The following is a 16,995-nucleotide window of genomic DNA, read 5'->3' on the forward strand; positions in this document are numbered from 1 at the left end:
CTTCGGATTCTGTGTCTCCCCTCTTCCTCTGCCCCTCCCTGGCTCATGCTCTGTCTCTCTCTCTCAAAGATACACATTAAAAAAAAAAAAAAAAAACACTTCTGTTTAAAGTTTTCTGCTTTGGAACTTTACTGTTGGATTTATTTAGGGGCCCGTTTTTGCAAATACATTTTCTTAAAAACAAAAACCTAAAATGGTCATAAATGGTAAGTCTATTTAGCCAAACCTCTTTATCAACCCAGATGAAGAATATGATATCACATTAATTGATAGCATATAAGTATGTGTATATATGAGTTTTTACAAGGAAGATAAGCAGACAGACAGACAGACATTCATCCACCTTAGGCAGCTCCCTTAGAACTGATAAAACATTCCTAATGAATAGAATTGTTTGCACAACATCTGTAATGTCAATTCATAGCCTAATCCATCATCCGTACACAGAAGTCAAGTGAGATCCCAAAGGCAAAATTTCCAATTAGTTTTGTCTGGAAAGTTTAGGGCAAAGGTAATAAAATCAAGAATCCTGTGCTGATTCACTGGGAAAGCATTTGTTTGCCACACTCCTTCACTAAGGAACAAAAGGAGTCAGTGGTTAGGTTGGAATGTGATTCATTAGGAATATCTGGGTGATAAATAAATGAAAGGAGATGACAAATGGTTGTCTGTACAACTTGCAAAACCTTTGTTTTCTTTAAGTCTGACTTTTAAGGGACTTTAAAATGCTTTTGCAAACAGGAATTCTACTTCTCAAATTCTTTTAATCATTGCTTTTCTCATCATAGTCAGAAAACAATTTACCTAAGGTTATGGTTTACAGCAAATCATTCTAGAAGGCTAAAGCATAAAACTATTGATTGCAAATAGGCACTGAGAAGTTTAACTAGTGTTCATATTATTGTTGTGAGAAAGGTCCCAAGTTTACAAAATAAGCCTCTGGTCACACTATATAAAATGCAGTAAATATAATGTCAAAAAGCAGTAATTTGAGCATTAATGTGCATTTGTTTTCTGAATCTGTTAGTAACTTATTAGATATAATCGGACTTCCATCTCACATTTATTTGATGAAAATCCTAGTAATAATAATTATAACAATGCCTGCATGACCTAAGTAACAGGGCAAGAATGTAAGAGATTCTTTTATTTTTTATTTTTTTCATGTTTATTTATTTTGAGAGAGAAGAGAGAATGAGCAGGGGAGGGGCAGAGAGACAGTGAAAGAGAGAATCCCAAGCAGGCTCTGCACAGCGCAAAGCTGGACATGGAACTCAATCTCATGAACTGTAAGATCATGACTTGAGCTGAAATCAAGAGCCAGACACTTAACCTACTGAGCCACCCAGGCATCCCTTTATGAGATTCTATAGTAAAAGTGTTATGGTAAGTATAAAACTGCTAACCAAAACAAAAATGTGTAATAAATTCTATAGTGCATGCTCCCAAGTTATAAGGACACGCTATTGAAGTCATTTTTATTATATTGAATTAATCCATGTTTCCTTTTTTAAAGATTGTATTTATATTTATTTTAAAAAATTTTTTTAATGTTTATTCATTTTTGAAAGACACAGCACAACTAGGGGTGGGGAAGAGAGAAAGGGGGACACAGAATCTGAAGCAGGCTCCAGGCTCTGAGCTGCCAGCACCAGAGCCTGACGCGGGGCTCGAACCCATGAACAGCGAGATCATGATCTGAGCCGAAGTCGGACACTCAACCGACTGAGCCACCCAGGCGCCCCTAAAGATTTTATTTTTAAGTAATCTCTATACCCAACCTGGGGCCTGAATCACCACCCTGAGATCAACAGTCCCATGCTCCACTGACTGAGCCAGCCAGGCGCCCCTAGACATGTTTTACTTATCTTCTCTAAACCTAAGCAACTTGTGATCATAAAGTTGATTTAAGTGTTCAGGAGAAGAGAACCACATATTTATAGAGAACTTTAAAAAAGGCTATTATAAATTATTTAAAATATATACCCAATAGGACAGATTTCAGCTAACCTGAATCTCCTTATCTTTCATTAAAGCACACATTAGTAAACAGTGATTTAAGGGCAGGAAGTTATCCAGTCTATGCATACCCCTTTTGTTTTGTGAAAACCTGGCCCTATGTCCTGGAGACCTTGGTTTCTTCTTTTGATGTGGTGATACTCACAAGAGTTAATGCATGAGTCACTCTTTGGGGAAAGGCAGGGAGAAGAGCTGATCATGCCTTCATCAAAAAAAGCGCAAACAGACCTTTTCTAAGAAGGGCCTGTTTGGTCTTCCCGCCAGAGTCCTGAATCACTGCATACTTAGAGCCAGAGTCATTATACCTATACAGAGCATTATCCAGTTACACCAGAATCCTACTTTTGCCAATGCCTTCCCTCATTTTTGCCTTATACAGGGATAGACAGGTGAGCAATGAGGCATTAATCAGAGTCAAGCAGGGAAAAAAGAGGTTGGCTAACAATTTTTTAAAAGAATTCTCCTACCTCATAGCATTAAACCATTACAATATTTCTCTTACTGAACCTACTTCACTATTTCATTTCAATCCATATCCATGCAGTTTTCCAAGTAACATTTACTTTAGGCATTAAAGAGCCAACAGTCAAAAAGTATAAGAAATGTCTACACCTAAGGAAAACACAGCTTTTTAGTAGCATACTATAAAGTACTATATATATACTATAAAGCACTTGTTCATTAAAGGAAAAGACGGGGGGGGGGGGTTACAGAAGGGTTCTATAAACATTCAACAGCAATCAAGATGTCATATTTTTAAATATACAATCATTACCACATACTTTTGTAATGAAATAATCCTAAACTTTAAAGCAGAAACAGGCCTCTGAATTTTACACAAAGGCAAATATCTCACAACTAACTTTTTTTATTTTATAACAGAGAGAAATTTTTTTTTCTATTACAATGGTCCTATTAAACAAATGACTCATTAATACTATTCAGATGACAATGCCTTGATGTTATAGCTTTTAATAAAACCTAATATATTCTACAATGTAATTGAACTGTTCCAAAGCTTTTCTATATACCAACTGCATCTAGACAGGGCAACTCTAACACTTTCAACACGTGACTATCCCTCACATCCAGGAATTCAATGGTTAAAATGTATATGCCAAAGGGAAAAGTTATCTGTAACGTATATTCAGCCTTCTATTTATAGCTCAATATTTGGGTGCCTTTTACCATTATTGTTGATAGTTCTTGTTCTCATTAGACTTCTTTTTCTAAGAGTGGGGTTTTTTGAAAGGAATCTAGGGCTTCTTAAGGCTTTGTCCAGGAAACTGCTCCACCTAGTGTCAGAACTGTTCACATATTTGAGACTTGTAAATTCCTGTCTAAGGACTCATTCTCTTTGTTATTATTAAGAAAAATAAACTTTATAAATCATAAATGGCACATACAGTATACAAATGGCTCTTTAATCATCTGCTTGCCTTATAACTTGGTGAATAATAATATATGTGTGTTAAGGAGCATGCCTGAGATATATTTCTCATCAAGTACCAAAGTTCCTGTTTTTGTTAGCCCGGTTGTTTACAGAATTATGAATCATATTTTTCTAGTAACAGGAAGTAATTCTAAGGTGGCTACTGAAATAACCCATCACTTCTCCCAACTGTTTTTAACACTCTAAACTTAATCCATAAATTACTTACTTCTCATAATGAATGCAATGTTGTAAAAACCAGTATTTAATAGCTGCACACATTAACAATTACTACATGAAATTAGAATTAAATCTTACTGTCATCAGGCAACTCATTTGGAGGCAATTCCCCCATTTTCCTTTTCATGCAAAATGCATTCTTTTTCCCTCGATGGTTTTCTAGACCACTCAAGCACTCACACAACTATATTCTCTTATAAACCATCACGTTAAGTCTAATATTATGACTGGAAGAGAGAAATGATAATATTTTTGGCAAATGGATGAGTCAAATGCATATGTCTTATAAAAATCCTTAGAAGATGGCTAGCTCACTAAGGCTCCCAAACTCAATATGCTTCTTCTAATGAACTACTGTCACCTTGTGAGTTAGAGCAAGGCAAACTACAGCTTGAAGATCAACGTGTTTCTGTGAATAAAGTTCACGTTCCTTTACATATTGTCCTTTGATCCTTTCTCATTGTAATGACAGATCTGAGGAGTTGCAAGAGAAACTGCATGGCCTAAGATATTTACTATATGGCTCTTTACAGAAAAAGTGCTGACCAATGAGATGTCTGGCCCTGATCAGACCATTTAAGGTGGAAATAAGAGGTTATTAACATCAGCAACATTCCCTTCATTAAGTTGTTTTTACTCTGGGTATAATTTCCACTAATAAATAAGCATTCCTGGATCATTCATGTTCTAAATCTTCTGAAAGGAAATCTGCTACATGCTTAAGACTAAAAGAGATTTGTTAACGGATTTCTGGAAATTAATATCCAAGAGAAGAGTGCTTAGAAGGCGCAATCTGAGAAAAATCTGCCAGCCACAGAAGCCTTTTTACATCTGATCTACTTATTAAAAAACATGAGTAAAGTAAATGAATGAAATCAGTAACCTGCACTACTTTCCAGGCAAAATTTGCTCATGAGATAGACATCACACAAAGGAACAAAAAAATGCCTAAGAAATAAAATAGGCAGAGAGCAGTTTACAAATGCTATTTAATTTCTATTTTGTTATTTAGTAAGGATTATTTTCTTATATAAAAAAATAACATATCTTACTATAGATATACCAGAGACCATAAGCATGCTCATAAACACTAAATAAAAAAAACAAAAATCACATTTTAAATCATTATGCCTGGTGTTTATCTAAATTCAATGCAAAGAGCATATTACAATGTTATTTATAAAGCAGAGAGTAGATGTAGTTTTATTTGCTGGGGAAATAAAACAGAGGCTGTAGTGGTGTTCAATATAAAACTATTATGCAAAATAAGAAAAAGCTATAGACAGATTAGGTCATTTTTCATCAATAGTCATACCCTTCCTACTGTCTCTGCTTTAGATCAGGTAATTACTACCTCTCACCTGGACAATTGCCTTCTAACTGGACCCCTTATTTTCAGTTGCTTCCCCACCAAATCTATCCTCCACAATGCTTTCAGAGTTATGTTCCTAAACCACATGTTAAAACTTGTTTGGAAAACTCTTTGTGACACATAAAACATAAACTCCAGTGACATTTAAAGCTTTCCACAATCTGGCACCAATGTATTTTCACACATGGGTCTTCTTTCCATTTCCAAGATTTCCTACTTTCATATCTGACTGCCTATCCCTCAATAAACCCATCTTCGTGAACTTTTCCTATTCTTTCTCCAAGAGAATTCCTCCCCATTTTAGGAGGTCTTATAACAATTTATGAATATCACTATGAGAGTATTTATATTTGCCATAATGTCCTACAGTATATGTATTTATGTAATATATATCTTCTGTTCTATATAATGAATTCCTTTTTTTTTTTGTAATTCACATAGTATTTCAGAGTGTTTTTTTTGCACTAAGTAAATGTTCAAGCTTTTTGAAGTGAACTAAAATGAATTACTACAGTGATGACTTTATGAAAAAATTCAGTTTTTTGAGAATATATAAGAAAACCCGTTTGTTCTCAGTCTTAGTTTGAAAAAGCCTCACAAAAATGAATGTTATCTAAATGAACACTTCCTGATTTTAGGAAGTAGTTAGATGCCAATTTAAAATAACTATAGCAGGGGTGCCTGGCTCAGTTGGAAGAGCATGCAACATCTTGATCTTGGGGTCATGAGTTCAAGCCCCATGTAGGGTGTAGAGAGTACTTAGATAAATAAAACTTTAAAATGACTATAAAATTTCAAAACAAAACAGTATATGTACTACAACAGAACATTTAAATACAGCATATACAGAAAAGTCCATTATACATGAGTTATTACAGCACAAGCATCCTCTACCTAGGTCAAGAAATAGAAACATACAACAGAGGGACCTACCCTACTGGTTGTTAAGGTTGATTACAAAGCTAGTGTAATGAAAACTTTTTTCAATTGGTCTGTCAATTTCTACAAACTTTGACTGATATTGCACTGATTCTGTGGATAAAACTGGGAGAACTCACAGCCTTGCAATACTGTATCTTCTAATCCATGAACATGATATTCCTTTTTATCTAGATTTTTCTGCTTCCAATAATATTTTACAATTTATGTAGAAGTGAACCATATCTTTTATAAGATTTATTCCTAGATTTTGCTTTTTTTCATAAAATGCTATTATAAATAGTACCTTCTAAAAAATTTCACTGTTTTTTACAGTATGTAAAAATACAATTGTTATATATATATTGACCTGGCATCCAACAATTATACTATACTCCCCTATTAATTCTCCAAGTTTGTGGAAGTTATGACCTTCTCTCGGTAGTTCTGCCAAGTTTTGCTTTTTATTTGTTTTTATTTTTATTTTTCAGAGTAAGCTCTACATCCAATGTGGAGCTTGAACTCATGACAGAGACTTAGAGTCACATGCTCCACAGACTGAGCCAGCCAGGTGCCCCAAGGTTTGCTTTTTTTTTAATGTTTATTTATTTTTGAGAGAGAGAGAGAATGCGTGCAAGCAGGGAAGGCGCACAGAGAGAGGGAGACAGAAGATCTGAAGCAGGCTCTGCGCTGACAGCAGCAAGCCCGATGTGGGGCTCAAACTCATGAACCATGAAATCATGACCTGAGCTGAAGTCAGACACTCAACCAACTAAGCCACCTAAGCGCCCCCCAAATTTTGCTTTTTATATGTTGAGTATATAAGATAAATACAAATATAACTGTTATAACTTCCTGGTGAATTAATCTTTTATTATTAAGAACTGACGCATTCTATTAACACTTTCTGCCTCATACTCTACTTTGACTTCAATATAGGTGCATAAGCTCACTGACATTTCGCTCATCTTTTTCCATCCTTTTACCATTAATCTTTCTGTGTATTCATATTTTATGTATGTAGTTTGCATACAGCAAATAGCTAAATATTTTTTTACATTTATCTGGACAATAGAAAGTGATACTTATTCCACTTACATTTATATAATTATTGATATATTTGGGATTTAAATCTACCACTGAATGCTTACTCATCATCCTATTTATGTTCGTTTTGTCCTTCCTTGCCTTCTTTTGGTTTGGCTTTTAAAAAATTACTCAATTTTTACCTGCCCTTATTAGCTTGATTTTTATATATTTTTCTAGTGCTTACCCTAAAGATTATAAAATAAATCCTTGTTTATTAAAGTGTTATATAAATGAATATCTTGCCTTTAACAGAATACAAAGGCCTTAGAATAATTATTCTTCAATAATTTCAATTATTCTACATCTGATTTGTAGATGATGTATTTTAATTCTCTCTATATTTTAATCTCTTAAGACATTATCATTGGGGCACCTGGGTGGCTCAGTCGGATGATCTCACAGCTTGTGAATTCGAGCCCCGCGTCAGGCTCTGTGCTAACAGCTCAGAGCCTGGAGCCTGCTTCTCCTTCTGTGTCTCCCTCTCTCCCTACCCCTAACCCACTCACGTTCTGTCTCTGTCTCTCTCAAAAATAAATAAACATTAAAAAAAAAAAAAAAGACATTATCATTACTGCGACATCATACCTGAGCTGAAGTCAGACGCTTAGCCGACTGAGCCACCCAGGCACCCTGATGTCAATCTTAATTTCAATTTACCCATATATTTACCCTTCTTATTCTTCATTTGTTCCTGAATCTCTGGGCTTCAATCAAGAAACACTTTCCTTCAATTCAAAGAATATCTTTTACTATTTCCTTTAGAGAATGTTTGCTGATGACAAACTTTCTGTTTTTTGGTTTTTTTTAGTACCTTTATTTTACACTGTTCACAGGATACTTTGAGTATAGAATCCTCTGTTGGTAGCTATTTTCTTTTAGCCCTTTATTTAAAGATACCATTCCACGGTCAGCTGTTAACTTCTCAACAAAATCCATGACAGCAAGAAATCAGTCTTACTGGAGTTCTTTTGAAGACATCATGGTTTTTTTTCTCCATTTCTTTTTGTTCTGGACATTTTTCTCTTGCCTATTTTGCAGTTTATTAGTCCTCTCTTAGGTATATCTACTGAAAGTCCATTAATTGAGTTCTTAATTTCAGTTACTATGTTTTTTCAATTCTAGAATTTCCACTTGCCTCTCTTTTATAGACTCCAATTCTCTGCCAAAATATTCAAACTTGTTTATTACCTTGAACACACTGCTTTAAATTTTTTTTTTATGTTTACTCATTTTTGAAAGACAGAGACCGAGCACAAGCAGGGGTGGGGCAGAGAGAGAGGGGGACATAGAATCTGAAGCAAGCTCCAGGCTCTGAACTGTCAGCACGGAGCCCGACGTGGGGCTCAAACTCATGAACCGTGAGATCATGACCTGAGCCAAAGTCAGATGCTCAACTGACTGAGCCACCCAGGCACCCCCACATTGCTTTAGATTAATACATGTATAATAACTTCATTAAATGGATCCCCTGTGGATCTTTTTCTATTATTTCTTTGTATTGACCAAATTAACTTGTCTCCTCAGATACCTGATTACTTTTCACTGAGTGCTAGACTTATATATTAAAAAAAATATGGAATTAATGTGAAGCCTAGCATGATTTTATTTTCCTCTAGACTTAAGATTTAAGCCTGAGCTTCAGTCTCTGTAAGGGCTAATTTATATCTAATTCATCCTTACCTTTAAAGTGTGGCTCCTTAGGGTTCCAATCCAAAGCCTGCAAGTTTATCAAAGCATATCATTTGCCAGTATCACCTGTCTAGGTTTCCTCTTTAACATTACGGTTGCCGTTATAATTCTTTGCTCTTTTTTTTTTCTCTATGATACCTTTAGGCAGACTTTTTTTTTTTTTTATTTAGAGACAGAAATCACACACACACAGGCACAAGTGAGAGAGGGAGAGCAAGGGCTGTCAGCACAGAGCCCAACATGGCACTCAATCCCAGGAACCATGAGATCATGATCTAAGCTGAAATTAAGAGTCAGATGCTCAACCCATTGAGTCACCCAGGCACAGGAGTTTTTAAATTTTATCAACCTGTTAAAGATACTTTCATGAGAGTATTGATCTAAATTGCCTAATCTATCATCACTGGAAATGAAACAATTATCAGTGGTTTTCAACTATGCTATGACATACTGCTGTATTAAAATCAATTGTGGGAGCATTTGCAGCAATGTGGATGGAACTAGTGTATTATGCTAAATGAAGTAAGTTAGTCAAAGAAAGACAAATATCATATGATTTCACTCTTATGTGGAATTTGATAAATACAAAACAGATGAACATAAAAGGGAAGGAAAAATAAAATAAAAGCAGAGAGGGAGGAAAACCATAAGAGACTCTTAAATACAGAGAACAAACTGAGGGCTGCTGGAGGGGTTTTGGGTGGGGGAATGAGCTAAATGGGTAATGGGCATCAAGGAGAGCACTTGTTGGGATGAGCATTGGGTGTTATATGTAAGTGATGAATCACTGGGTTCTACTCCTGAAACCAATACTACACTGTATGTTAAGTAATTTGAATTTAAATGAATAAATAAAAAATACAAAAATAAATAAAAAATAAAAATAAATAATAAAGGGTGTGAGAGTCCTATGCAAAGAAAATTTTAAGACTTAAAAAAATGTACAGCACCTGTGAGACATTTTATTAAATTCTTGGAAGAATTTAAAAACTCAATTGTGGGAAATGTTGCTTATAATTTCTTAAGAGTAACAGCTAAAGTGTGTAAAATGAAATGACTGCCTTTTAAATAAAATCATAGTAAGAATAATGATAATAGCAGTAGCTATCATTTGAGAACCTTATATATACTAGCCAGTGAGCTGAAAAGTGTACATGTGTTATTTCATGTACATGTGTTACTTCATCATTTCAATAACGTGTTATTTCAATCCTCAAAACAGCCTTATGCAACAGGCATCATTCCCATTTTCAGCTGAATAAAATAAGGTTTAAAAGTTAAGAAACTTACCAAATATCATAGTAATATTTGACTCAGCATTCAAACCGAGCTGTTTGACTCTGCATATGCCCTATTATCTCTCATGATAGGAATGAAAGATTTCAGTCCCATAACAAAATCACCTTCAATTACTTGCATATTCTTGAATAATAAAGAAAATAATGGAATTATGGCATTATATCTGAAACTGGGCACACCACAGGAGTATGTGCTGCCTGCAAATATTTATATCATGATGGAAGGAAAGGCTAATAACTGTTAAACTAATTAATGAATATGGAAAACTACTAAGAAAACTTATTTTCATTCACATGCATTATAGTTATAAATACAGATAAATAATAGAATATGCCTCTATAATCTAAGTAGAGCTATTTAAAGGTTTCATATTTATCTAGAACACAACTTGCAAATATAGCAGTTACATTGGTTGTATTAGCAATGCCACCTAGTGGCAGCTAAAGAATAGACAGACGTAGGAAAAAGTTCTAGAAGAGTGGTTCTTAAGTTGCTATGCATTAGTCTTTGGAGAATCTTATAAGTCCTTTTTGCCAGAAAGATGCATATTTTGTAGACACATAACAACATGTATAGTGTTTCAGGAAATTAACAGACAGACCTCTTGAAGCCCACTTGTTGACTATTACAATTAATGGAACAAACCAACTAACTAGAGGCACAACTAACCTCCCTTGACCCTTGAGAAAAAAATCCATTCACTTTCCTTTCCCTTACTCTCTGGTTAGTAATCATTATTCCTACATAAATAGCATCTAACTTCTCCTTTGTGGCTAGATATATGTTCTCTGAAAACTACTAGATTTCCACTGTTTTCAAATCATTTTACAAAATTTGATGGTAGCCCAAACTAGTCATTTTTCCCTATTGATTTTCATTAAATTTAATGTGGATCAAACAACTATTTTTACTTCTGATGTTGGAAGTAATGAGGACTTTCAGGGCATCTGAATTAAGTTATAACTTTTCAAATATATCTAAAATATAAATAGTTTACTGACAAACTTAAAAATCAAGACTGCTTCTCCATTTTATTATTTTTTTAAACTTTAAGTAGGCTCCATGCTCAACGTGGGGCTCAAATTCATGATTCTGAGATCAAGAGTCGCATGCTCTACCAACTGAGCAAGCCAGACACCCCAAAACAATTTTTCAATTTTAAGGGCAGACAGACAGGTATCTAATATTCTAGGAAATATAGTAACCCTTTGAGATGATCATTTAGTTGTACAATGAATTATAATGAACTAAGTGAAACTTCCAAAAGAGGTAATTTCCATATTGAGAAGAATCTAATTGGGAAATTTTGTCTATTTAGGAAAAATTTTTCTAGTTCATTTTTAAGCCATGACTTCCAGTAAAGAGTACTGTAATGAAGAATGAATTAAATCTTTTCCTTTTGTTAAATTTGGTTTCTTCTTCATCTATTTTACTACAAATTATTATTAAAAGGATAGTTAAACTTCTGACTGCATTACTCTCCTAACATGGTCACTTGTTTTCTTGCCTGAGGAGTTACATGTTGTATATGGAAAATGTGCCAGTTTCATTGGTACAAAAATATATGACATTAGAATGTTAATATCACATCCCTAAGTGAGAATAAAGGCTCATAAATGAAGGGAGGTATAATTAGGACTTTCCAAACACAATTACATTTCACAGATACAAAGCAAAAGGAGTGGCCATCTATAAGGATAAACTCTGTTGACCATCTGTCACCAAGAAAATGTTAAGTTTTTAAAATAGGGACACCCAGGTGGCTTAGTCAGTTGAGAATCCAACACTTGATTTCAGTTCAGGTCATGATCCTGTGGTTCATGGGTTTGGGCGCCCATAGGGCTCCACACTGACAACTGCCTGGGATTCGGTATCCTCCCTCTCTCTCTCTGCCCCTTCCCTGCTCTCTCATTCTCTCTCTCAAAATAAATAAAAATAAACTTTAAACAGGCTTGGGATTCTCTCTCTACCTTCCCCCTCTGCCCTCCCCCACTCACTCTGTCTCTCAAAATTAACATATATATATATATATATATATATAAAACAAATTATATGTTATATATATGTTATATATATATAACATATATATATATATGTTATATATATAACAAATTATTTAGAATAGCTTCTTAAATATCACAGATCAAATTTTTATTTTTTATTTTATTATTATTCACTGTTTATTTATTTTCGAAACAGAGCACGAGCAGGGGAGGGGCAGAGAGACAGGGAGACACAGAATCTGAAGCAGGCTCCAGGCTCTGAGCTGTCAGCACAGAGTCGAACGCAGGGCTCAAACTCATGAACTGTGAGATCATGACCTGAGCCAAAGTTGGATGCTCAACCTACTGAGCCATCCAGACACTCCACAGATCAAATTTTAAACCTTTATTTGATTCTGCTTTGCTTCTGGTTTCCTGGCTATTTTTCTCTGTTCTAGAATGCCAAAGTTTACAAGTGGACAGTCTTATTGATGAATTTTTTTCTTCTACATCTGCTACCCTATTGGTTATTGACTACCAGGTGAAAAAAGACATATATAAACCCAACTACACGACATTTTGGAAAGCCAAAACTTATAGAGACAATAAAAGGATCAGTGTTTACTAAGGTGTCACTGGTAGAGGGGAGGTGGAAGGCAGGATAAATAGGTAGAACAGAGGCAATTTTTAGGGCAGTAAAACTATTCCATATGATACTATGGGGGGGGGTACAAAACATTATGTATTTGTCAAAACCCACAGAACTGTAAAACAAAGTGAACTCTAATACTAATAATAGGTTTTAGTTTATAATGTATTGATACTGGCTCCTCAATTGTAACAAGGGTACCACCCCAAAGTAAGATGTTAATAATAGGGAAACTATCATTATGTTATACATCTGAAACTAATATAATATTTTATATCAATTATACCTCAATAGAAAACAACAACAACAACAAAAAACAGGAGAACCTGTGTGTGTATATAAAATGGTACGTGGAAACTTTTTTTTTTCCTCAATTTTTCTGCAACCCTAAAACTGGTCCAAAAATAAAGCCAGAAAGAAGGGAAAGAAAGGAAAAGGAAAAGAAAAAGGAAGAGGAAGAAGAAAAGAAGGGAAAGAAAGAAAGAATTCTTAGTCCATTACAAATTTCCCTTCTTTCTGTCCAACCACTTGCACCAGTAACCCACCTGGATCAGGTGAAAATCTCATGTACCTTGCAAGATAATTATAACATCCTTTTAAATTTCTCTTTTCAGATACTTATAATATGTACTCAATAAACAACTGAATATAAAACTGTTTTCTATTCAGTTAATGGTATCAACTCAAGTAAAAAACCAACAATTATCTTTGGCTCCTTTCCCCATAATTAAACCGTAACATCTTTGTGATTATACTAGTAAAATTTCTCTAAGATTTGTCCCGTTCAATCCCAATGCTGTTGCCACTCCAACCACTCTTCTGAAATATTTAAAATTTATGCCATCTTTTGTTTTCATTCCACTTGACTTCTCTCTGCAAATTCTTTTTTGTAAACATCCCCTCCTCTCCATACTGCCTGCTACCTCCATGGAAGCCTGTGTCTTTCAGAAGGATTATCATAACCGCCCATCTTCTTTCTCTCCCATTTTCAATCTATCTCCCACACTACAGCTAATATCATATGTTTAAAATGCAGATCTGGTTATTTTACTTGTATTTAATTTTAGTGCATTTAAAGTAATTCTAAATGCTACTCACAAACAAAAATCAAATTTATTTAGTGCTGAAAAAAGTGGCCTGATCCACTCTGCATTCCAGTTTATTATCATCAGTGATAATGCCACAAAACTTTTATACAGCTCTTACCTATAATGCAACAGTTTCAGCTGTTCCCTATTTAAATCTTCATACTTGCTGAACTAATATATATAGTATTTACTTTAATGAGAGAGTATAATACCTTCCCTCAAATAGCTATTGAAGAGTTTCTTCTACACTTGTGAAAAGTCTAACCACATTCCATTAAATCTGCACTCTGATCCCCCAGCAGAAGTAACTAGTTAATTTATGGAAGCAAAGACTTGATTTTTCACTCAAATGAATTTTATAATAATTATTGATTATTTGTATGTTTCTAAAACCTTTACTGGATATCAATGGAACTAAAATAATAATGTTTTCACATCACGACATTTTATAAATGTCACCTTATAAAGGTTTCTTATGGATATGAAAAGAAACAGGAAACATATAACTTCCTTGTTTCAAATTTCTTTACCCTAACTTATTGTGCAATTTCTACATTTCATTAGAATCACTACCTGGGTTGCTTTTTAGATACTTCTAAATTAATCCAGTGCTACAAATTAGTTCCTTAATCTGGTTTTCCCAAAGAATCTCAGAAGAAAGATTTAGAAAAGAACAGACTGGTAACCTATAACCATTTAGAAGGAACCTATAACCTCTAATTCCTTCTTTTCTCCTCTCCCTCAACCTCAAATATAGTATTATATGTCTAAGAATTTAGTTACTAAAGAAACACTGATATGGATTAGTTCTCTGGGATTATGTCCCTATTTGGGATTAAATCAGCAAGCAATCATGAACAGAATTCTAAAATTCCAGATTTTAAACTCCCATAAACTTGGAGAAGTTATGAATTATAGATTCTCAAATTATTCTTCAGACCATTAATTTAGCAGCCTTCTGAACAATCATTCCTTAATACTTACCATATCTGCTTCTGAAATGAATTCATTGAAACATAAAGATTGGAAACGTTTGCTGTGTTGAACTTTATTCAGGAATCAGTACTGCTGTGACAACTTTTCACCTGTCTTTCCCCAATCAAGATCAGGCTTTTTTCATATGGAATTGTTTTCAATTCCTCAGCAAAAGGAATAGAGTGAAACAAGAGAGGAATCCAGGGCACAAAATCTGATGAGCACTCACTCCTCAAGTCCATACTTACATGACCGTGAGAGTGCCATTTAAATTCTGTTCCTTAGATGTCTTGCTCATCACCCCCTGGTCCTAGCTCTGCTATTACTTCAGTACATTTGTTAATGTTTAAAGGAAAACCTATCTTTTATCTCCCCATTTTCAACTAAGTAAAATAGTATTTTTTAGGAGGGGTACATTTTATACTTTGATTTAAAAGGATTTAAGAAAGCTTTAAGTTCGACATGTGTTATATATATTTCATTAACTACATTCAGTAAGAATACCAAAAATGACTATCCAGGTGTATGCATGTGGTACTTGAGAACATGAGGGAAGACACCATTTCTCATTTGCTGATTAACAGAGAAAGCAAACTGTTCAAATTAATTCTAAGCCTTACATGAAATCTTGTACATTTAAAGAACTTCAGCTATTAAAATGACCATTGCATAAGCAAAAGAACCATTATTCCAAAACCTGGAAGGAACATTTCCTGGCTGAATTAATTTAAGTGAACAATCTCATTTGCCCAAGGGTTTTTCCCTCTTCTCTTTTTAAATCCTCAGCCCAAAAGGAAAAACAAAACAATTCTAAATCAAACTTAAAAACACTGATTTGAGGATTAGAGTGCTTCTAAAATGCAAAGATGGATAACTAAAAATCTTAGAATTTTAATTCCTGAAGCACCAATTAAAACATCTCTTTCAATCTTGCTTATTAAAAGTTATTCTTACCAGATAAAGGAGGAAGGTGTGCAGCCCTGTTCCAAGCCCAACAGAAGACAAAATTCCTAAGCCTATCCAGTAGGCATACAAGAGAAATTGTTTCTCTATACGTTGCACATACTGAAAAACAAAATGGATGCAGTGGGGGGAAAAAAACCTTGTTAAGCAAAAATACATTATTTATCACCTACAATCAAACTAAAACCAACCAACTAAAATAAGTTTCTAATAGGAAGAAAGCATTAAGAGTAAAAATTCCTTGAAGAGGCCTAATTCCTTGTATATGTGACAGCAGAGAGACAAAAAATTCATCTAATTAGAATACAGATCTTGTTTTTAGACCTTTAAAGTCCTACTATTGTGAATGACATTTATAGGAAAAATGCAAATTACTAATATGATTTAACTATGAGAATAAAAGTCTTAAAGGTATTTAAAAGTTACAAAAACTTTAAGAAAGCATCATAATAAACAGTGGTAAGAGTGGGACAGTTGTTCACATATTTGTGAATGGAATATATTCTTCTTAATCAAAGTAAAAAAATGGAATACAATTATTTTTGTATATTTAAGGCCGAGATGCTTTTCAAACTAGAGCAAACTGAAGTCCACTGAGCTACGGACTTGTTGGAAGCATTCCACATATTAGATTCTAGACTCTCACATTGGCAATTAAATTCTTCAGACCAGTTCCTTACAAACTCTTAATGGCATACATATATTTCTTCAAAATAGTTAAAAGAAATGCATTTAAAACTATAAAAACTTCTCTGAAATTAGAGGTGAACTGTTTTAAAATATAAAACAATACTACTTTAGAACCACTTCCTCTTAGAATACATTAATGTTTTGTTATTTTTAACCAAAGTTTTGACTAAACACCATCAGGAAAGTTACATTTGAATCCTTGAAAATAAAAAGAAATGATATATGCCAAATATAAATGCTCAGCAGCCATGAAATGCCACAATATTTTTAATATTTGATCTTTTAAGACATTAAGATATCATTTATGATATAAATGTAAAAAACAAAACCAAATCTAAAAATGTGGAGGGCAGAAATTTTACCAAATCCACAACAGTCCCATTTTGAAACTGTTTGGGATTAGGGAGGGTACAAGAATAGAAACAGAGGAGTGTCTAGATGGCTGAGTCGGTTAAGCGTCTGACGCTTGATCTGGGCTCAAGTCATGATCCCACAGTTGTGACATCGAGCTCTGTGCCAGGTTCTGTGCCGGCAGTGTGAAGCTTGCTTGGGATTCTCTTTTTCCCTCTCTCTGCTCCTCCCTGGCTGGT

The 16,995-nt window shown here is 34.2% G+C and overlaps 2 protein-coding genes across 5 annotated transcripts in view; one reads left to right on the plus strand and one right to left on the minus strand.

The window, feature by feature from the left end:
- Positions 1–16,995, minus strand: part of VMP1 (vacuole membrane protein 1) — a 127,296-nt gene that overhangs the window by 79,033 nt on the left and 31,268 nt on the right. For both annotated transcript variants that reach the window (XM_007086742.3, XM_042965520.1), the window contains exon 5: positions 15,707–15,817. In XM_007086742.3, coding sequence (XP_007086804.1) covers positions 15,707–15,817 — 111 coding nt within the window. The remainder of the gene's footprint in view (positions 1–15,706; positions 15,818–16,995) is intronic.
- The window catches only part of PTRH2 (peptidyl-tRNA hydrolase 2), a 56,117-nt gene that overhangs the window by 1,325 nt on the left and 37,797 nt on the right, over positions 1–16,995 (plus strand). The gene's annotated exons all lie outside the window — the stretch shown is intronic.

Source organism: Panthera tigris, chromosome E1 (assembly GCF_018350195.1).
Source record: "Panthera tigris isolate Pti1 chromosome E1, P.tigris_Pti1_mat1.1, whole genome shotgun sequence".
NCBI classification, from domain to species: Eukaryota; Metazoa; Chordata; class Mammalia; order Carnivora; family Felidae; genus Panthera; species Panthera tigris.